Source organism: Heptranchias perlo, chromosome 1 (assembly GCF_035084215.1).
Source record: "Heptranchias perlo isolate sHepPer1 chromosome 1, sHepPer1.hap1, whole genome shotgun sequence".
In the NCBI taxonomy this organism is placed as follows: domain Eukaryota; kingdom Metazoa; phylum Chordata; class Chondrichthyes; order Hexanchiformes; family Hexanchidae; genus Heptranchias; species Heptranchias perlo.
In genome coordinates, this window is record NC_090325.1 from 194765993 (window position 1) to 194788673 (window position 22681).

Genomic DNA, 22681 nt, shown 5'->3' on the forward strand with positions numbered 1-22681 from the left:
CTCATCAGTTTCTCACAGCTCATTTTTGACCTAAAACTGGGTGGGATTTGTGGGAGAAGTTCTGGGAGACCAGCAGTATGTTTTTGAACCCGACTGCAAATGACAATCCATAGAATCGTACAGCACAGAAGGAAGCCATTCGGCCCATCGTGCCTCTGCTGGCTCTTTGAAAGAGCTATCCAACCAGCCCCACTCCCCCTGCTCTTTTCCCCACAGCCCTGCAAATTTTTTCCCTTCAAGTATTTACCCAATTCCCCCTTTTGAAAGTTACTATTGAATCTGCTTCCACCGTCCTTTCAGGCAGCGCATTCCAGATCATCACAACTCGCTGCGTAAAAAGAATTCTCATCTCTCCCCTCTCGAAACAGTGGAGGTCCAAAGAGACTGAGGGGTCCATGTACATAGATCATTGGACAGGTACAGAAAATAATCAAAAAGGCTAATAGATTGCTGGCCTTTATATCTAGAGGACTAGAGTACAAGGGGTTAGAAGTTATGCTACAGCTATACAAAACCCTGGTTAGACCACACCTGGAGTACTGTGAGCAGTTCTGGGCACCGTACCTTAGGAAGGACATATTGGCCTTGGAGGGAGTGCAGCATAGGTTTACTAGAATGATACCTGGACTCCAAGGGTTAAATTACGAGGAGTGATTACACAGGGTTGTATTCCCTGGAATTTAGAAGATTAAGGGGTGATTTGATCAAAGTTTTCAAGATAATAAGGGGAACTGATAGGATAGATAGAGAGAAACTATTTCCGCTGGTTGGGGAGTCTAGGAGTAGGGGACACAGTCTAAAAATTAGAGCCGGGACTTTCAGGAGTGAAGTTAAGAAACACTTCTACACACAAAGGGTGGTAGAAGTTTGGAACTCTCTTCCACAAATGGCAGTCGATGCTAGCTCAATTGTTAACTTTAAATCTGAGATTGATAGATTTTTGTTAACCAAAGGTATTAAGGGATGTGGGGCTAAGGCGGGTATATGGAGTTAGGTCACAGATCAGCCATTGAATGGCGGAACAGGCTCGAGGGGCTAAATGGCCAACTCCTGTTCCAATGTTCTGATTCTTTTGCCAATTACCTTAAATCTGTGTCCTCTGGTTACCGACCCTCCTGCCAGTGAAAATAGTTTCTCCTTGTTTACTCTATCAAAACCCCTCATAATTTTGAACACCTCTATTAAAACTTGTATTTACCTTTTTGGTTTTCTTTTAGTTCCAGTTTGAACTTCAAAGGACAGAAGAGATATATGTGATCTTAGTTGGCAGTGGTTTTCTAGTGGTTCACTGTTTGTTAGGCTGTTAAATGAATTGGGGCTCGTGCAAAATCGTTCTGTGAACATACAAGTTCACCTAAAGGACTTTACGTGGTGGACATTTGAACTAAAGCAACTGCACTACTTCTGAAATCTATTGGGAGTTTAAAAATGTCTATTTGTTATGTATCAGATTCAGTGACGTTTTGTAATCCAATGAAATTTTCTGTGTTGATTTTTTTGCTGTGGTTCAGCTTTCACTTTTGATAAACCCTTTTACGGAGTCAATCTGATTCCTAGATTATTGCCATAGTCGCGCGGTCTGATAAAATGATTATTCTCCCATTACCTCAAGACTAGGAGAACACAAAAGGGCTCGTGACTTTTACAGTGAGTAAATCGAAGTAACGAGGGTGTTCTGTTCGAACCTGAGGCAACACAGCATTGCCAGACATTGTGTGTATAAGGTCACACTTCAGTTCTGAAGAGAGAGTTTACTTACAGGAGTCCCTCAGTGCTGAGCATTAAAGAAAGAACGAATTTGCATTTATATAGCGCTGTTCACAACCTCAGGACGTCCTAAAGTGCTTTACAGCCAATGAAACACTTTTGAAGTGTAGTCACTGTTGTAATGTAGGAAACGCAGCAGCCAAATGGCGCACAGCAAGATCCCACAAACATCAATGTGATAATGACCAGGTAATCTGTTTTTTAGTGATGTTGGTTGAGAGATAAATATTTTCCAGGACACCGGGGAGAACTGCTCTTCTTCAAAATAGTGCCGTGGGATCTTTTACATCCACCTGAGAGGGCAGACGGGGCCTTGGTTTAACATCTCATCTGAAAGACAGCACCTCCCTCAATACTGTACTGTACTGGGACTGCTAAGGCTCAAGACACCTTCTCCAATTGCCCTAAATAAAGTCATCCTGTTAATTTTGAGGAGTCTGAAAACTCCAAAATGCCCCTTGTAAAAACCACCTGCTGGTGATTTTTTTTTTGTAATTCAATTGCTTCAGCCATCTGCTTCTTCTCTGGTGCCAGGTTCCCAAATTTTCGCCAAATGCTAATGCAAAAGCTGGAGTCACCTCTGCAAACTGTGCTGTGTCCAATCCACACAGTTGCTGCTCCTCCCCTTCTCTCTCTCTTTTTCCTCTTCTCTCCAGGGTTGCTAGTTTTGGCATTTTTTTTTTCTTTGCACATCATGGCTTCTCTCTGCATCTTCTCCCTCGCTCTCCGACCCGCGGTGCTCAAGCTGGCGTCCGGGGGTCGCCGTGTGCCGCTGCCGGGCAGGCGGCTGCACACCAGCGGCTGCAGGTAACAAAAAAACAGGGGGTGGGAATTGAATGGATTGAATGATGAATGAATGAATGGAAACGGCAAGTTGCACCGCCGCGTGTCCCCAGGTGAGCGGCGCGAGCCGTCCCCCCCTCCCCGGGGAACGTTCCAAATCCCCCCGGTCCCCGGAGCGCGAGCCGTTCCTCCCCCCGGGGAACGTTCCAAATCTCCCCGGAGCGCGAGCCGTTCTCCTCCCGGGGAACGTTCCAAATCCCCCCGGGGAACGTTCCAAACCATCCCCACTCCCCGGAGCGCGCGCGTCCCAGGATTTATGACTGCGGACAAATCCTGCAGAAAAGATGCAGCTGCGGCAATAGCAGCTTCTCCTGCTAGCTCCGCTGTGCAAATTTTAAACGGGCTTGTTTGACTACTAGTTCAGCGGATTGCCTTTCAGGCAAAAGTGACTCTTCTTGCAAAAAAAAAAGCAAAAAAGGACGGGATTTGATTTTGACTGCAAAGATCTCTGGTTTAGTGTGTGTGTGTGTGTGGGGGGGTTTCTTGCAAGTGTTATTGCAAAGGCGAAAGCAAAATACTGCGGATGCTGGAAATCTGAAATAAGAACAGAAAATGCTGGAGAAGCTCAGCAAGTGAGGCAGCGTCTGTGGAGAGAGAAACTGATGAAAGATCTCGGACCTGAAACATTAACCCAGTTTCTTTCTCCACAGACGCTGCCTCACTTGCTGAGCTTCTCCAACATTTTCTGTTGTCATGCAAAAGCGTTCGGTCCTTGGGATGGAAGAGCACGACATCTGGCGGAGGGTTTGCACACCTGGACATCTGGGAGTCCAGAGGTGGAAATGAGTCAGTTCACACTGTCCCTGCAGCTCCTGGGAATCTCAGCGTCCCTGGGGCAATCACTTTTCTTTTAACTAACTCTAACGTTACAAAAAGTGTCTTCAAAGTTAGGGACAACTTCATCCACAGACTATTAACCCTGAGTCAAAAGAAATGCTTCGGAATTCAAAATTCTGAGGGGTTTAAAAAAGGTAAATGTGGGGTGAGAGGGGAGAGAGGAACTATTTCCCACTGGTTGGTGAATTGGTAGCTCGAGGGCATCAATTTAAGCTCAACGCGGAAAAATGAAGGGCGAGCCAGGGAGAAATTTTTTTTAAGCAGAGGGCTGTTAGGACATGAAATGTCCCGAGCAGAAATAGTGGGGGGAAGCAGAAACCGTAATCGCTTTTAAAAGGGAAGATGGTAAATATTTGACAAAGAACCATTTTAAAGGCTGCAGGGCAAGAGCAAAGGAACGGGATGAGGTGGATCGCTCTTTCAAAGAGCCGGCACAGGCACGACGGGCCGAATGGCCTCCTTCTGTGCTGTGAAATTCTGCAAGTGAGGGCTTGTTTGCTACAGGGTAGCTCATACGAACACACAAGCCTTCCCCCACGCACCATGATGGCCAGAGCATAAATTTTAGCAGAAACTTGACGCGTAACCAAACTGGCTCATTTTATGCGCAATTCCCCGATTGCGCCCAAAGAAAAAACTCTACCCCAATATATCCATCAAAGTAGGTCACAGAAATGAGTGACTTCTAGAAGGTTAAGTGTCTTTACAGATAACTCTTGGTCCATGTGATCTCCTGGACTGGTTTCCATCGCCTGAGGAGGCGGGGGGGGGGGTCAGAGAGGAATTTTCCAGTGTGTTTTTTCACCTTATTGGCCCTGGGTTTTTTCTCTGTTTTTTGCCTCCCCCAAGAGATTGCAAGGCTGTGGGAGTGGGGGGGTGAGGGGGGGGGTGGTGAGGGTGGTGAGGGGGGGAGGAAGTGTTTAGTCACGGTGCTCCGGCCACCATGGTGTGGGTCTTGATGGACCAGCTGGACTTTTCCTGCCCATCAGTTTTGTATGCTCGTAAAAAGAAAGGAATTGAGGTGCAGTGGTGAAGGGGAATCGGTACTTCAGAGAGCGACGAGAAGGAAATCAGTGCCCTTTTTGCCAATAAATGCATTGAGCTGTTTTTACAAGCGCTTTTCTCTAGGTGCGAAAATCGGCTAGTAACCAATTCCAGGGATGTTTCAGAGTCTTTCTCACCACATCATTTCACCTAGAAGGACAAGGGCAGCAGGCGCATGGGAACAACACCACCTGCACGTTCCCCTCCAAGTCACACACCATCCCGACTTGGACGTATATCGGCCGTTCCTTCATCATCACTGGGTCAAAATCCTGGAACTCCCTTCCTAACAGCACTGCGGGAGAACCTTCACCACACGGACTGCAGTGGTTCAAGAAGGCGTCCTAATATCTCAAGGGCAATTAGGGATGGGCAATAAATGCCGGCCTCGCCAGCGACGCCCAAATCCCAAGAACGAAAAACAAAATCCAGTTTTTCCATTGTTAGCTTCTTGCCAAATTTGATACAACAGTTAAAACAGATAAAAGAATAGAATGGTTAAGTGAATAAAATTACCCGGCAAAATTATTTTTTTAATTCAGATTTCAAATCCCTCCATGGCCTCGCACCCTCCCTATCTCTGTAACCTTCTCCAGCCTCTACAACCCTCCGAGATCTCTGCGCTCCTCCAATTCTGGTCTCTTGCGCATCTCCAATTTTCATCGCTGCACCATTGGCGGCCGTGCCTTCAGCTGCCTGGGCCCCAGGCTCTGGAATTCTCTCCCTAAACCTCTCCACCTCTCTCTCCTCCTTAAAACCTACCTCGTTGACCAAGCATTTGGTCACCTGTCCTAATATCTCCTTCTGTGGCTCGGTGTCAAATTTTGTTTGATAATCGCTCCTGTGAAGCGCCTTGGGACGTTTTACTACGTTACAGGCGCTGTATAAATGCAAGTTGTTGTGGTTGATTATTAACTTGTCTGAATTTTCTCATGACACTTGTGATAGACTTATTCCTCTCTGTTCCCAGGCAAGAGGCCACTGTCATCTCGGGGACGGAACTGGCCAAGCAGATTTATAAAGAGGTTCGGCGAGACGTGGAGCAATGGGTGGCCCTTGGCAACACACGACCGCAGCTCAGTGTTGTCCTGGTGGGAAATGACCCTGGCAGCCACTCGTACGTCAAGAATAAGTCCAAAGCTGCTGCCTCAGTGGGTGAGGACAGATATCGTACTGTATGCCTCGAGACTCCGGTCACCAGTAAATGTCACCACCGTTCGGAACATCTCACACCTGGGGGGGTAGATTGTGACTTTGTGTGCGATAGTGTAAAGCGGATGATGGCGAATTGGTAATCACTTTTACATCTCTCCCCCCATTTTTTATTTCCATTAAGGTGGGTAGCACTCTCTCGCCTCTGACTCAGAGGTTTGTGGGTACGAGGCCCACTCCAGAGACTTGGCTGGAGGGGCAGTACCGAGGGATCGCTGCACTGTCGGAGGGTCATTGGCGAAGGAGTGCTGCACTGTCAGAGGAGCCGCACTGAGGGATCGCTGCACTTTCGGAGGTGCCGTCTTTCGGATGAGACGTTAAACCGAGGGCCCCGTCTGCCCTCTCAGGCGGACATAAAAGATCCCGCGGCCACTATTTCAAAGAAGAGCAGGGGAGTTCTCCCCGGTGTCCTGGGCCAATATTTATCACTCAACCAACATCATTAAAACAGATTATATGGTCATTATCACATTGCTGATTGTGGGATCTTGCTGTGTGCAAATTGGTTGCCACATTTCATACGTTACAACAGTGACATGGGGGAATCTAAAACTAGGGGGCACAGTCTCAGAATAAGGGGTCGCCCGTTTAAGACGGAAATGAGGAGGAATTTCTTCTCCCAGAGGGTCGTGAATCTTTGGAATTCTTTACCCCAAAAAGCTGTGGAGGCTGAGTCATTGAATACATTCAAGGCTGAGTTAGACAAATTTTTGATCAGCAAGGGAGGCAAAGGATATGGGGAAAGGGCGGGAAAGTGGAGTTGAGGTAAAATTCAGATCAGCCATGATCTCATTGAATGGCGGAGCAGGCTCGAGGGGCCGAATGGCCTACTCTTGCTCCTACCTCTTATGGTCTAATGGACTACACTTCAAAAGTACTTTGGGACGTCCTGAGGTTGTGAAAGGCGCTATATAAATGCAAGTTCTTTCTTTTTGAAGTCAGTGGAAATAAAAATCGGGGAGAGATGTAAAATGGGCGGCCAATCCGATCTCACTTGTTTTACACTGTCACACAAGGTCACAATTACCCCTCTGGAATGAATAGTGTTGACACACAATTCTATCATGATTCAAAACTAATTACAGGGGAAGACTGAAAAATTCTAAAAATATTTTTTGTAATCCAAGAATTGTATAATCTTTGCAATAGCAATGAGCTGGCATAGATTCCTTCTGTGCTGTGAACTTCGAAAACCTACTATTTGTATACCCACTGGTATTTACACCTCTCCGTGTACAGTGAAACCTGTAAATTACAGACACCTTAGGGACTGGCACCAGCCTTCCTGTTTTTACAAGTGTCCTTATTTTTAAAACGGTCTTTGGATGGAAACCCCTCTATCCCGGGACAGAGCCGAGCGAGCATTCGATCCCAGAGAAACCGCCCTATCCCCGGGACAGAGCCGAGCGAGCATTCAATCCCAGAGAAACCGCCCTATCCCGGGACAGAGCCGAGCGAGCATTCAATCCCAGAGAAACCGCCCTATCCCGGGACAGAGCCGAGCGAGCATTCAATCCCAGAGAAACCCCTCTATCCCCGGGACAGAGCCGAGCGAGCATTCAATCCCAGAGAAACCGCCCTATCCCGGGACAGAGCCGAGCGAGCATTCAATCCCAGAGAAACCCCTCTATCCCCGGGACAGAGCCGAGCGAGCATTCAATCCCAGAGAAACCGCTCTATCCCGGGACAGAGCCGAGCGAGCATTCGATCCCAGAGAAACCCCTCTATCCCGGGACAGAGCCGAGCGAGCATTCAATCCCAGAGAAACCCCTCTATCCCGGGACAGAGCCGAGCGAGCATTCAATCCCAGAGATAGAGCGGTTTCTCTGCCGCTATACACGCTGGGTAAAGAGCTCCCCATTCCACAAAAGCCTTTCCTGTCACAAAACCCGCTGTCGCCTCGCGCTGACCTCCATACACTGACCTCACGGGAATTTGGGGGCAGAGAGGAAGCACATTGCAAAGAGGAAACGCCAGTGATCCCGATTCAGTGAAAGCTCCAGACAGAGCAGCTTTGCAGCAGGCTGTGTGTCCCGTGCTTTAAGTTGTAAAAGGTACTTGGTGCATTGAAGGCTGTCCGTAGTTTGTAATTTGTGAGTGTTTGTGTTTGCACGTTTTACCACGTAAATTGTTTGCGTCTCTCCATAAGTGTCCCTTTTTTTGGGAGTGTCCGTTTATACAGGTTTCACTGTATACGTTTTCATCTTCTTCCCTTGAAGCACACTGTCCTTTTATCACAGAGCTGAGTTCCAATCCAGCCTTTGCTGGCTTTAAGGGACCTACATGAAATGAGTCTGTGCACTTGCAACACAGTTCCAAGAGGATACAGACCCACAGCGTAAAACTGCCCACAGTCCAGCACAGGTCAGCATTAAACAGTCACTCTTACGCAGAAAGGTCACAGTGACTGGTTTGGCAGATGCCTAATTGTTTTTGACTTAAAAGTATATATTTTTGTTACAGTTTTGTCGGCTCCTCTGCTCTCCCGAAGGTGTTCACTCTGCTGTGGGCTACACTTCCACAAGGTGCTGGCCACCTTCCAGTATCTTCTCCAGGTGATCCCGTTCTTTGTGCGGGACCCACAGATGTGAGTGATTGCAGGCTGTCCGAGAGTGCGGGGTGTCGGGGCTCAGCCTGATCCCGTGCTCGCCTGATGTGTACGCACACGCACAACGCACCCACACACACGCACACGCCCACCCATGCGCACACCAACACACACGCACGCAGACACAGACCCACACACATCTCCACAAATACACACACACATGCAGATACACACACATGTACACACACGGGCGCAAGGTGTACTCACTCGCGCACATATGTGCACGATGTGTCCACACATACACACGTGTGCGAGAAATTTCTCCTGAATTCTTTATTGGATTTATTAGTGACTATCTTATATTGATGGCCCCCTAGTTTTAATCTCCCCCCACAAGTGGAAACATCTCCTCTACGTCTAAAATCTGATTAATGACATCGCTTTTGTCTTTAGGCATCGTCAGTGAGACAATTCTGCGACCAGATAGCATTTCGCAGGAAGAGCTCATGAAACTAATTGATAAACTAAACAGGGATCCAAAGGTCACTGGGTTACTGGTCCAGCTCCCTCTGCCAGGTAAGACTCTGGAAAAGTGGGAATGGGAAGGTGAATGCTTCAACAGGAGTGATTACAGCCGCCACTGTTTTGCCCCATCTAATTTCTTACATGTCCCAAAATGTCCTAGTGTCATGAAATAAAAACAGAAAAAAAAGTCCTGGGACACCCTCAGCAGGTCAGGCAGCGTCCGTGGAGCGAGAGAAACAGAGTTAAACGTTTCAGGTCGATGAAAATGGGAGCAGTGGTTGTGATCTGAAGTTGTTGAAATCAATGTTGAGGCCGGAAGGTTGTAAAGTGCTTAATCGAAAGATGAGGGTGCTGTTCCTCGAGCTTACATTGAGCAGTGTTCGATGGCCTCACCCCTCCCTATCTCTGTAACCTCCTCCAGCCCTACAACCCTCCGAGATCTCTGCTCCCCGATTTCCATCGCTCCACCATTGGCGGCCGTGCCTTCAGCTGCCTAGGACCTAAACTCTGGAATTCCCTCCCTAAAACCTCTCCGCCTCTCTCTCCTCCTTTAAGACGCTCCTTAAAACCTACCTCTTTGACCGAGCTTTTGGTCACCTGTCCTAATATCTCCTTATGTGGCTCAGTGTCAAATTTTGTCTGATTAACGTTCCTGTGAAGCACCTTGGGACGTTTTTACTACATTAAAGGCGCTATATAAATGCAAGTTGCTGTTGTTGTTTAGAAAAGGTTCAAGATACAGGAATGCTTTTTATTTTAACATCGTTCCCATGGCTCCACAGATATAAACAATGATCCCTGCGAAACGATTTTCAATAAATGCCCTGTAAGTGTTTGCAGTAGACCTCCATCGTCTTTTAGCTTCACCGTTAATGTGCGTGGGAAGTTTTTATTCAGTTATGTCGATGCATATGCAGCCCCGCTTCAGAATTTCTAATACATCATCAGGAGCAACTTTTAATCAGCCCCTAAAGCTAGGGAACCAAATATCAGATGGTGTCATACCTCGATCGCCTAAGGGCGGAGGGGGGGGGGTGGGGGTCGGAGAGGAATTTCCCAGATTTTTCCCCCCCCCCAAATTGGCCTGGGTTTTTACCTGGTTTCTCGCCTCCCCTGGGAGATCACGTGATTTTGGGTAGGGTGGGGAGTGTATGTATCGTGATGCAGAAGGTATGAGTGGGACAGGCTGGACAGACCAGAGGGTCTTGTCCTGTCCGTCATTGCTCGTATGCTTGTAACCTTTACAGAGGTTGGGCTTTTTAAAAACAAACATTTTTTGAGGCAGCATGTCAAGGTAAAGGGCACGAACATTATTAATATTTTTTCAAAAACTATTTTGCCCCAGGGAAGCTCATGGTCAGCTGAAAACATCATGGCATTGCAGGTAGTCCTGGAAGATTCCTGTCCTTTGCCTACCCCTTGAGTTTGGCTTGTGGTGATTTTACAATCCTAGCCCCTTCGGGACTATCCCAGATCAGGCGCACTTCTCAGGCGTTCACTCTCAACCTGAGGTCGAGGTAGCCAAATCCTAAAGGCACTGACTGGGTCTGAAGGTCTGGTCTATCTCTCGCCAAGGGAAAGGGACCGCCCGAGAATATTACCGTCCTCCAGATAGCGTTTTCAGCAGGTTCCGGCCAGATTGTAATATCCCGGATATTGTGAGGCTCCCCACTGATGTACCTCTTCACCAAAAGAGTGTCCGGAGATGGGGTTCACGAGTTGTTGACACAGAAGACTATGCGAGACAATCTAAAAACTGTACAGAGGTTTATTGATGAAACAATTTGCAATCCACAGCTGGTGAGACCGGTCAATCGCAACATTAACAGGTTCTTAAAAAGGTAAAAATTATAAAGTAATTAAGACAGGATATCCATCAATTATCAAGGTAGCTTTTACCTTAAATCCCCAAGTAGTAAAGGACTGTAGACTCACCTTACTCTGATAGTCGAGAGACCCTTCAGCCCTTCGAAACGAACCTAAAAACTTGAGCTGAGCTCTCAGAATTTATACCATTTTTCCCGATTACTTCTTGGCTGTGAGCATTCTCGTTGACGGGGCTCTTGTTGATTAACTTGGTTTCAATTCTTACTTATTAATGTTACTCAGAACGAGTTACATTTTAGCTGACCGTTGTTTCTCTTCAGCCGATGTTCATTGTAAAGAGTTATTTCAAGTCCTGGTTAAAAGTGGGTGTCCTTGACCATAGCTGCTGTCTCCATCGTGTGCTTATCTGTGTCCCATTGTGTAGGGTGTTTCCTCTACTTGTCAAAGGTATGTCCCCTCGATGAAATTAATCATCCATGATCTAGCTGACTGGTGTTTTCAGCATTTCCATTTACTGCAAAGTATTTTCAAATGATTATTTAAAAAAGTTAAAAGTTTGCTGTAGAAGGTCTTCAGGTCATTATTAAAAGTAGGTGCCCCTTGTCCCTAAAATTCCTTCACGGGCTAATGTAGGAGAACCTCGAGGAAAATCGTTCAAATATAAGGCTGGGGGGGGAGGGGGGTGGACATGGGGACAGGTGAAGAGAGGAGAGAAGTTGAAGGAAAGAAAAGCAGAAGTGGATCGAGAGGGAAAGAGAGCGTTGGGTGGCCGCGTTCTCCAGCGAATAGCCCCCCGCAGCCATCGGGCTGGATTTCCCTGGCTCTTGAGGTTCTTGTGTCCTCTTGGACCGCTCTCCAAAATGGTTGAACATGGGACATAAAAAGAAAAGAAAGAACCTGCGTTTGCACGATGCCCTCCAAGACCTCAGGACGTCCCAAAAGCGCTTTACAGCCAATGAAGTACTTTTGAAAGTGTAGTCGCTGTTGTAATGTCGGAAACGCGGCAGCCAATTTGCGCCCAGCAAGATCCCACAAACAGCAAATGACCAGACAATCTGCTTTTTAGTGATCAAAAAGCAAAATACCACGAATGCTGGAAATCTGAAGTAAAAACAGAAAATGCTGGAAATCCTCAGCAAGTGGGGCAGCATCTGCGGAGAAAGAGACAGTTAATGTTACAGGTCGGTGACCTTTCGCCAATTCTGATGATAGGTCACCGACCTGTGAGGTTAACTCTGTTTCTTTCTCCACAGATGTGCTGCCTGACCTGCTGAGTATTTCCAGCATTTTCTGTTGCTTTTTTAATGACGGTGGTTGAGGGATAAATATTGGCCCCAGGCCACCAGGGAGAACTCCCCTGCTCTTCTTCAAAATAGTGGCCACGGGATCTTTTACATCCCCCTGAGAGGTTTAACGTCTCATCTGAAAAATGGCACCTCCGACTGTGCGGCACTCCCTCAGTGCTGTACTGGTAGCCGAACATTATGTGCTCAAGTCTCTGGAATGGGACTCGAACCCACAACCTTCTGACTCAGAGGCGAGACTGCTGCCCACTGAGCCACGGCAGAGACTTATTCATGAGCCGACCAAGGGTGGGGAATCAAAGCCGTGAATCTCAGTGCTCGTCACTACGGGTTACAAAGACCTTTATTTTTGTTTTGCCGTGCAGATCACATTGACGAGCGCTCAATCTGCAACGCTGTTGCCCCAGAGAAGGACGTGGATGGATTCCACGTCATTAATGTCGGAAGACTGTGCTTGGATCAGTGCGCTATCCTCCCCGCTACTCCCGCGGGCGTCTGGGAAATGATCAGAAGAACAGGTAACCGAGTGGGAAGAGAAACACTGCTCTAAATGCTGCTTTAAATGTCACGGATCAAAAGTGAAGGCAGCTCGATCCCGGTGGCAAGATTAGAGTCACAGAAAGGTTGCAGCACGGATGGAGGCCATTCGGCCCATCGAGTCCGCGCCGGCTCTATGCAACAGCAATCCAGCTAGTCCCACTCCCCCGCCCTTTCCCCTATAGCCCTGCACATTTTTTCCTTTCAAGTACTCATCCAGTTCACTTTTGAAGGCCATGATTGAATCTGCCTCCACCACCCCCTCGGGCAGTGCATTCCAGATCCTAACCACTCGCTGGGTAAAAAAAAGTTTTTCCTCATGTCACCTTTGGTTCTTTTGCCAATCACCTTAAATCTATGACCTCTGGTTCTTGACCCTTCCGCCAATGCGAACAGTTTCTCTCTATCTACTCTGTCTAGACCCTTCATGATTTTGAATACCTCCATCAAATCTCCTCGCAACCGTCTCTGTTCCAAGGGGAACAACCCCAGCCTCTCCAGTCTATCCACGTAACTAAAGTCCCTCATCCCTGGAATCATTCCAGTAAATCTCTTCTGCACCCTCTCTAAGGCCTTCACATCTTTTCTAAAGTGCGGTGCCCAGAACTGGACACAATACTCCAGTTGTGGCCGAACCAGTGTTTTATAAAGGTTCATCATGACTTCCTTGCTTTAGTGAAATTAGTGAAAGAAACACTTTATAAGCAGTGAGTTGTTAAGTGGAGAGACTAGAGGAGCTGGGACTGTTCTTCTCAGAGCAGAGAAGGTTAAGGGGAGAATCAATCGAGGTCTTCAAAATTATGAAGTAAATAAGGAGAAACTGTTTCCAGTGGCGGGAGGGGTCGGTAACCAGAGGACACAGATTTAAGGGAATTGGCAAAAGATCCAGGGGGGAGATGAGGAGAATTTTTTTACGCAGCGAGTTGTGATGATCTGGAACGCGCTGCCTGAAAGGGCGGTGGAAGCAGATTCAATAATAACTTTCAAAAAGAGAATTGGATAAATACTTGAAAAGGAAAAATTTGCAGGGCTGTGAGGAAAGAGCAGGGGAGGGAGCGGGACTAATTGGACAGCTCTTTCAAAGAGCCGGCACAGGCACGATGGGCCGATCGGCCTCCTTCTGTGCTGTCAGATTCTATGAAATGTTCACAAACGTGCGTGGTGATGCCGAGTTCCCCCTGGTGGCGCTGTTGAGCTTACCAGAATCGCACGACGGTTTTGTGCGTCTGGCGTTAACCCAGAAGTTAGACTCGAAAATGCGCTTGAGTGTCGTGCCCATTTTGCCGACGTCAAAAAACGCCGAAATATCCTCCCGACCTCATTAGAATTCGCCCGATCTTAAAACGGGCCCAAGGAAACGCTGAACCCACACCAGAACATTTCTTCTTTTGCGTCTTAAAATTTAATCTAATTCACCCGTCATTCATGCACGTCAGGTAGCGGCGTGTTTACGGACCTGCAATCGGGGAAAGCCTTTCGATTTTTAATGTGACTCGTACTTGTGCCATAAAAATGCACTTAGAAGAAACAGAAAATACAGAGCTGGTCTCAAGTGAGGATAAATTAAAAAAAGAAATCGCAATTAAAGGAACCGACGAATGGCTTTGTTTCCCGCTGCATCTGAAAATTGGGTCGTAAAGTTAAGAGACGCCCGAGCAATCGCAGTCGGAGGATCCTCGCATTCGAGAGCCGGGTTGGGGGAGGGGGCCTGGGGGCAGTTTTGTGGGCGGAGACTCATTCGGACGAAGGGTTTGACGGACGGACGTAAAAGATGGAGCAGACTTGGGCGTATCGTAGTTACGGGCGTAACTTACCTACGTCCAAAATTACACCATCTTTTAAGCCGTGTAATTGGCGCCCAGATCACAAGCGTATCTGGGCCGACGTGTCCAATTCAGATATGGCACGACTGAACGGTAGGAAGGAGCGGAAGGATATATCGGCCTTGGAGGGGGTGCAGCGCAGATTCACCAGAATGATACCGGGGCTAAAAGGGTTAAATTATGGGGACGGGTTGCAAAGGCCAGGCTCGTATTCCCTTGAGTATAGAAGATTAAAGGGTGATCTAATTATCGTAGAACCATAGAAAGGTTACAGCACGGAAGGAGGCCATTCGGCCCATCGAGTCCGCGCCGGCTCTATGCAAGAGCAATCCAGCTAGTCCCACTCCCCCGCCCTATCCCTGTAGCCCTGCACATTTTTTCCTTTCAAGTACTTATCCAGTTCCCTTTTGAAGGCCATGATTGAATCTGCCTCCACCACTCCCTCGGGCAGTGCATTCCAGATCCTAACCACTCGCTGTGTAAAGAAGTTTTTCCTCATGTCACCGTTGGTTCTTTTGCCAATTACCTTAAATCTATGACCTCTGGTCCTTGACCCTTCCACCAATTGGAACAGTTTCTCTCTATCTACTCTGTCTAGACCCTTCATGATTTTGAACACCTCTATCAAATCACCTCGCAGCTGTCTCTGTTCCAAGGAGAGCAACCCCAGCTTCTCCAGTCTATCCATGTAACTGAAGTCCCTCATCCCTGGAATCATTCTAGTAAATCTCCTCTGCACCCCCTCTAAGGCCTTCACATCCTTCCTAAAGTGCGGAGCCCAGAATTGGACACAATACTCCAGTTGTGGCCGAACCAGTGTTTTATAAAGGTTCATCATGACTTCCTTGCTTTTGTACTCTATGCCTCTATTTATAAAGTCCAGGACCCCGTATGCTTTTTTAACCGCTTTCTCAACCTGCCCTGCCACCTTCAACGATTTGTGTACATACACCCCCAGATCCCTCTGTTCCTCCACCCCTTTTAGAATTGTGCCCTCTAGTTTATATTGCCTCTCCTCATTTTTCCTACCAAAATGCATCATCTCGCATTTTTCCGCGTTAAACTTCATCTGCCACCCATGCCACCAGCCTGTCTATATCCTCTTGAAGTCTATCACTATCCTCCTCACTGTTCACTGCCCTTCCAAGTTTTGTGTCATCTGCAAATTTGGAAATTGTGCCCTGTACACCCAAGTCCAAGTCATTAATATATATCAAGAAAAGCAGTGGTCCTAGCACCGACCCCTGGGGAACACCACTGTACACCTCCCTCCAGTCCGAAAAACCACCATTCACCACTACTGTCTGTTTTCTGTCTCTTAGCCAATTCTGTATCCATGTTGCTATTGCCCCCTTTATTCCATGGGCCGCAATCTTAATAGCAAGCCTACCATGCGGCACTTATCAAATGCTTTTTGAAAGTCCATATACACCACATCAACTGCATTGCCCTCATCTGCACTCTCTGTTACCTCATCAAAAAACTCTATCAAGTTGGTTAAACACGATTTGCCTTTAATAAATCCGTGCTGACTTTCCCTAATCAATCCACATTCGGCCAAGTGACTATTCATTCTGTCCTGGATTATCGTTTCTAAAAGTTTCCCCACCACTGAGGTTAAACTGACTGGCCTGCAGTTGCTGGGTTTATCCTTACACCCTTTTTTGAACAAGGGTGTAACATTTGCAATTCTCCAGTCCTCTGGCACCACCCCTGTATCTACAGATGTTTGAAAGATTATGGCCAGTACCTCCACAATTTCCACCCTTACTTCCCTCAGCAACCTCGGATGCATCCCCTCCGGACCGGGTGATTTATCTACTTTGAGTACAGCCAGCCTTTCTAGTACCTCTTCTTTCTCAATTTTTAGCCCATCCAGTATCTTAACTGCATCTTCCTTTACCGAGGGGTTTAAAGATGATTAAAGGAGTTGATAGGGTAGATAGAGAGAAACTATTTCCTCTGGTGGGGAACAAGGGGGCATAACCTTAAAATTAGAGCTAGGCCGTTCAGGGGTGATGTCAGGAAGCACTTCTTCGCACAAAGGGGAGTGGAAATCTGGAACTCTCTCCCCCAAAAAAGCTGTTGAGGCTGGGGGTCAATTGAAAATTTCAAAACTCAGATTGATAGATTTTTGTTGGGTAAGGGGATTAAGGGAACCAAGGCGGGTAGATGGAGTTAAGATACAGATCTGCCATGATCTAATTGAATAGCGGAACAGTCTCGAGGGGCTGAATGGCCTCCTCCTGTTCCTCTGGTCCAATGAATTTATCTGTCTTCATTCCAGCCCCCACACCATCTACCCACTGGCACTTGGCCAAGAGTTTTCAACCCAATTGGAGATTTGTCTGCTCTCTTTAAGGTGATTGGCAAAAGAACCAAAGGTGACATGAGGAAAAACTTTTTTTTTAACGCAGCGAGTGGTTATGATCTGGAATGCACTGCCCGAGGGGGTGGTGGAGGCAGATTCAATCATGGCCTTCAAAAGGGAACTGGATAAGTACTTGAAAAGAAAACATTTGCGGGGCTACGGGGATAGGGCGGGGGAGTGGGACTAGCTGGATTGCTCTTGCGTAGAGCCGGCGCGGACTCGATGGGCCGAATGGCCTCCTTCCGTGCTGTAACCTTTCTATGATTCTATGATTCTTCCTCCCCTCCCCTCCCATTATGCTGCTTCAACAAGGAGTGGATTCTCCACTCCCTGTGTTTCTCTCCCCACCCACCCCCCCCCGAGCAGTTATTGTAACCTGACAGCTTTATTCAGCCGTCAGCTTTTATTTCAGTTTGATAAGAACGTACAATGTTTGCAAGACTCTAATTGCATGCTCCTTCCCTCAGGGATCGAGACATTTGGGAAAAATGTAGTGGTGGTCGGAAGGTCGAAAAATGTAGGAATGCCAATTGCAATCCTACTGCACACTGATGGAAGGCATGAAAGACCTGGTGGTAAGAGACAGAGAGAGAGAGAGAACTAACCTGCATTGATATCACACCTTTCATGACGTCCCAAAGCACTTTACAGCCAATGAAATACTTTTGAAGCGCAGTCACTGTTGTAATGTAGGAAATGCAGCAGCCAATTTGCGCACAGCAAGATCCCACAAACAGCAATGAGGTAATCTGTTGGTGGAGGGACAAATACTGGCCCAGGACAGCAGGGAAAAACTGCACTGCCCTTCTTCGAAAGAGTGCCGTGGGATCCGACAGGGCGGCTCTCCCTCGGTACTGGCACTGGGAGTGTCAGCCTGGATTATGCGCTCGAGTCCCTGGAGTGGGATTTCCACCCGCAACCTCCCGAACCAGTGGCGAGAGGTGCTACCCACTGAGCCACTGCTGACAATATGACAATAGGAACCTAATTCTAATGAACCGGGGGGGGCGGGGAGCGCAGACAAATGTTGGGTAACCTGTGCAGTGAAATGCCACGGTTGCAAATTCCTCTTCTATGGGACCCATGGAGCCCAAGAGTCATTTCTAGATGATCTTTATACACCCCATGGCCAACCGGCAGTGCAGTTGGTATTACTGATGTTTTTGTAACTAATGCCAGCGTTCAGTTCCGATGAATTCAGGCAGACGGTGTCTTAAACGTGGAGTTTTAACCTCTGTAACACCTTCCAGCCCAACAACCCTCCGAGATCTCTGCGTTCCTCCAATTCTGGCCTCTTGCGCATCCCTGATTTCCATCGCTCCACCATTGGCCGTGCCTTCAGCTGCCTGGGCCCTAAGCTCTGGAATTCCCTCCTTAAACCTCTCCGCCTCTCTCTCCTCCTTTAAGACGCTCCTTAAAACCTGCCTTTTTGACCAAGCTTTTGGTCACCTGTCCTAGTATCTCCTTATATGGCTCGGTGTCAAATTTTGTTTGATAATCGCTCCTGTGAAGCGCCTTGGGACGTTTTACTACGTTAAAGGCACTGTATAATTGCAGGTTGTTGTTGTTGTAATTGGAGTGCCCAGTATTTGTAACCATGTAACCTGGTCACATCTACCACCACTGGAATCCTGTCTATCGGCCTGATGGGTTGAGTCACGCTAACAGGCAACTGTCAGAATGTTATTTTGGCTTCTCTTGTTATACTGGAGACAACACAACACAACGGGATTGAAATTCCTCTTGCTGGCTATTTTTAGCACACTGGCTAACATGTTCACATCAGATTCCAGAGCTAACTTAGTGAGTTCGCCAACCGGTTTAAAATAAATGGATCTCATTGAGCGAGCACAGACGGTAGTTTGATTTGTTTTCAGATCCCTCCGTGGCCTCGCCCCCCTCCCTATCTCTGTAACTCCCTCCAGCCCTACAACCCTCCGAGATCTCTGCGCTCCTCCAATTCTGGCCTCTTGCACATCCCCCATTTTAATCGCTCCATCATTGGCGGCCGTGCCTTCAGCTGCCTGGGTCCTAAGCTTTGGAATTCCCTCCCTAAACCTCTCCGCTTCTCTCCCCTCTTTTAAGATGCTCCTTAAAACCTACCTCTTTGACCAAGCTTTTGGTCACCTGTCCTAATATCTCCTTATGTGGCTCGGTGTCTAATTTGGTTTGATAATCGCTTCTGTGAAGCGCCTTGTGATGTTTTACTACGTTAACGGTGCTATATAAATGCAACTTGTTGTTGATAGGAATGGGTGAACCAGTGTGCTAAAGATAGTACATAGAAGAATCTCATCCCAATGTTGCTCTGTAGACAGCTTGCAAACCTGTGTGGTTCTTGGTGGAGATGGCGCAGGTGAAGTAGCATGAATTATTGGCGTAAGTTTGACATGAAAATCATTGTACGAGTGTGTAAATACAATGCGGTGGTACGAGTGTGCAAATATAATAAGGAATGAGGTGGGCCAAGTGGAGCAAGTGTCAGTGGGGGAGCATTTAGGGAGCAGCGAGCATAGTATCATAAGTTTTAGATTAGCTATGGAAAAGGACACGGACCACTCTAAAGTAAAAATACTCAATTGGAGGAGGGCCAATTTCAATGGGATGAGAACAGATCTGGCCCGGGTAAACTGGAATCAATGATTGGCAGGCAAAACTGTAATTGATCAATGGGCGGCCTTTAAAGAGGAGATGGTTTGGGTACAGTCTGGGTACATTCCCACGAGGCAGAAATGTAGGGCAACTAAAGCCAGAGCTCCCTGGATGACAAAAGAGATATAGAGTAAGATGAAGCGGAAAAAAGGGGCATGTGAAAGATGTCAGGTTGATAACACAAGTGAGAACCAGGCAGAATATAGAAAGCTCAGAGGGGAAGTGAAAAAGGAAATAAGAGGGGCAAAGAGAGAGTATGAGAATAGACTGGCGGCCAACATAAAAAGGAATCCAAAAGTCTTCTACAGGCATGTAAACAGTGAACAGGTAGTAAGAGGAGGGGTGGGGCTGATTAGGTACCATAATGGAGATGTACTCATGGAGGCAGAGGGGATGGCCGAGTTACTAAATGAGTACTTTGCATCTGTCTTTACCAAGGAAGAGGATGCTGCCAGAATCACAGTAAAGGAAGATATAGTTGCGATACTGGATGGGCTAGAAATTGATAAAGAGGAGGTACTAGAAAGGCTAGTTGTACTTAAAGTAGATAAGTCACCCGGTCCAGAGGGGATGCATCCTAGGTTGCTGAGGGAAGTAAGGGTGGAAATTGCGGAGGTACTGGCCATAATCTTCCAAACATCCTTAGAGACGGAGGTGGTACCAGAGGACTGGAGAATTGCAAATGCTACACCCTTGTTCAAAAAAGGGTGTAAGGATAAACCCAGCAACTATAGGCCAGTCAGTTTAACTTCAGTGGTGGGGAAACTTTTAGAAACAATAATCCGGGACAGAATTAACAGTCACTTGGACGAGGGTGGATTGATTAGGGAAAGCCAGCATGGATTTGTTAAAGGTAAATCGTGTTTAACTAACCTGATAGAGTTTTTTGATGAGGTAACAGAGAGGGTCGATGAGGGCAATGCAGTTGATGTGGTGTATATGGATTTTCAAAAGACGTTTGATAAAGTGCCGCATGGTAAGCTTATCATCAGGATTGAAGCCCATGGAATAAAAGGGGCAGTGGCAGCATGGTTACAGAATTGGCTAAGAGACAGGAAACAGAGAGTAGTGGTGAACGGTTGTTTTTCGGATTGGAGGGAGGTGTACAGTGGTGTTCCCCAGGGGTCGGTGCTGGGATCACTGCTTTTCTTGATATATATTAATGACTTGGACTTGGGTGTACAGGGCACAATTTCCAAATTTGCGGATGACACAAAACTTGGAAGGGTAGTAAACAGTGAGGAGGATAGTGATAGACTTCAAGAGGATATAGACAAGCTGGTGGAATGGGCGGACACGTGGCAGATGAAATTTAATGCAGAAAAATGCGAAGTGATACATTTCGGTAGGAAGAACGAGGAGAGGCAATATAAACTAGAGGGCATGACTCTAAAAGGGGTACAGGAACAGAGAGATCTGGGGGTGAATGTGCACAAATTGCTGATGGTGGCAGGGCAGGTTGAGAAGGTGGTTAAAAAAGCATGCGGGATCCTGGGCTTTATAAATAGAGGCATAGAGTACAAAAGTATGGAAGTCATGATGAACCTTTATAAAACACTGGTTTGGCCACAACTGGAGTATTGTGTCCAGTTCTGGGCACCGCACTTCAGGAAAGATGTGAAGGCCTTAGAGAGGGTGCAGAAGAGATTTACTAGAATGATTCCAGGGTTGAAGGACTTTAGTTACGTGGATAGACTGGAGAAGCTGGGGTTGTTCTCCTTGGAACAGAGAAGGTTGAGAGGAGATTTGATAGAGGTATTCAAAATCATGTAGGGTCTAGACAGAGTAGATAGAGAGAAACTGTTCCCATTGGCGGAAGGGTCAAGAAACCAGAGGACATAGGTTTAAGGTGATTGGCAAAAGACCCAAAGGTGACATGAGGAAAAACATTTTTACCCAGCGAGTGGTTAGGATCTGGAATGCACTGCCCGAGGGGGTGGTGGAGGCAGATTCAATCATGGTCTTCAAAAGGGAACTGGATAAGTAATTGAAAGGAAAAGATTTGCAGGGCTACGGGGATAGGGCGGGGGAGTGGGACTAGCTGGATTGCTTTTGCATCGAGCCGACACAGACTCGATGGGCCGAATGGCCTCCTTCCGTGCTGTAACCTTTCTATGATTCTGTAATGCCAACGGTGACAGAGTAACTATACATCACACCCGCCTTCCTGTGTTTCCTGCCCAACTGAGGGTTAACTCAAGGACACTTCCTGCTACACCAGCTGTGCCAAGAGACACCCACAGGAAGCCTGCACAGGCACAGGTCCTGTCTCAGTTGGGTTTTCATCAGTGACATTCACATAGAATTACATAGAATGTACAGCACAGAAACATTCATCCCAACAGGCCCATGCTTCAAACAAGCCTCCTCCCACCCCTCTTCATCTCACCCTATCAGCATAACCTTCCATTCCTTTCTCCCTCATGTGTTTATCCAGCTTCCCCTTAAATCCATCTATGATATTCGCCTCAACTACTCCTTCTGGTAGCAAGTTCCACATTCTCACCACTCTCTGGATAAAGAGGTTTCTCTCCATTTGTATAAGTGTTGTTGCTGCGTGTTAGGTTTTTTTTTTAAATGAAAGATTCTGTCACCTAATCCTATTTATCCGTTAATTTCTTGTCATATGTTACCTCGTTTGTCACTGAATACGTTTGTACTTTCAAAAAAAAATTGACAAAGTTTCCACTCGGAACGAAGCACTGCTGAGTCCTGAAATAGTTTGACTCCAGGAGCAAGTGTGGAGCCAATTTCTTTGCCTAATCTGATACGATTTGACTTAACTCAATGATAGTTGATCCAAGTCTTGAAAGAATGTCCATTTCAGATTTCTAGTTAAGCAATGTTCCAGAGAAAGTTCAGAAAAATCATATTTGTGAACTTCACACCCAGACTGGAGTGTGATGGAATACTCTCCACTCGCCTGGATGAGTGCAGCTCCAACAACACTCAAGAAGCTCAACACCATCCAGGACACAGCAGCCCACTTGATTGGCACCCCATCCACCACCCTAAACATTCACTCCCTTCACCACCGGCGCACAGTGGCTGCAGTGTGTACCATCCACAGGATGCACTGCAGCAACTCGCCAAGGCTTCTTCGACAGCACCTCCCAAACCCACGACCTCTACCACCTAGAAGGACAAGGGCAGCAGGCGCATGGGAACAACACCACCTGCATGTTCCCCTCCAAGTCACACACCATCCCGACTTGGAAATATATCGGCCGTTCCTTCATCGTCGCTGGGTCAAAATCCTGGAACTCCCTTCCTAACAGCACTGTGGGAGAACCTTCACCACACGGACTGCAGCGGTTCAAGAAGGCGGCTCACCACCACCTTCTCAAGGGCAATTAGAGATGGGCAATAAATGCCGGCCTCGCCAGCGACG

The 22681-nt window shown here is 47.2% G+C and overlaps 1 protein-coding gene across 1 annotated transcript in view; it reads left to right on the forward strand.

Annotated features, from left to right (window-relative positions):
- The first annotated feature begins 2461 nt into the window (after positions 1–2461).
- The window catches only part of LOC137321931 (bifunctional methylenetetrahydrofolate dehydrogenase/cyclohydrolase, mitochondrial-like), a 55469-nt gene continuing 35249 nt past the window's right edge, over positions 2462–22681 (forward strand). Inside the window, exons 1-6 of the mRNA XM_067984851.1 lie at positions 2462–2574; positions 3487–3581; positions 5440–5646; positions 8705–8827; positions 12273–12425; positions 17106–17213. Of these exons, the coding sequence (XP_067840952.1) occupies positions 2462–2574; positions 3487–3581; positions 5440–5646; positions 8705–8827; positions 12273–12425; positions 17106–17213 (799 nt within the window). The remainder of the gene's footprint in view (positions 2575–3486; positions 3582–5439; positions 5647–8704; positions 8828–12272; positions 12426–17105; positions 17214–22681) is intronic.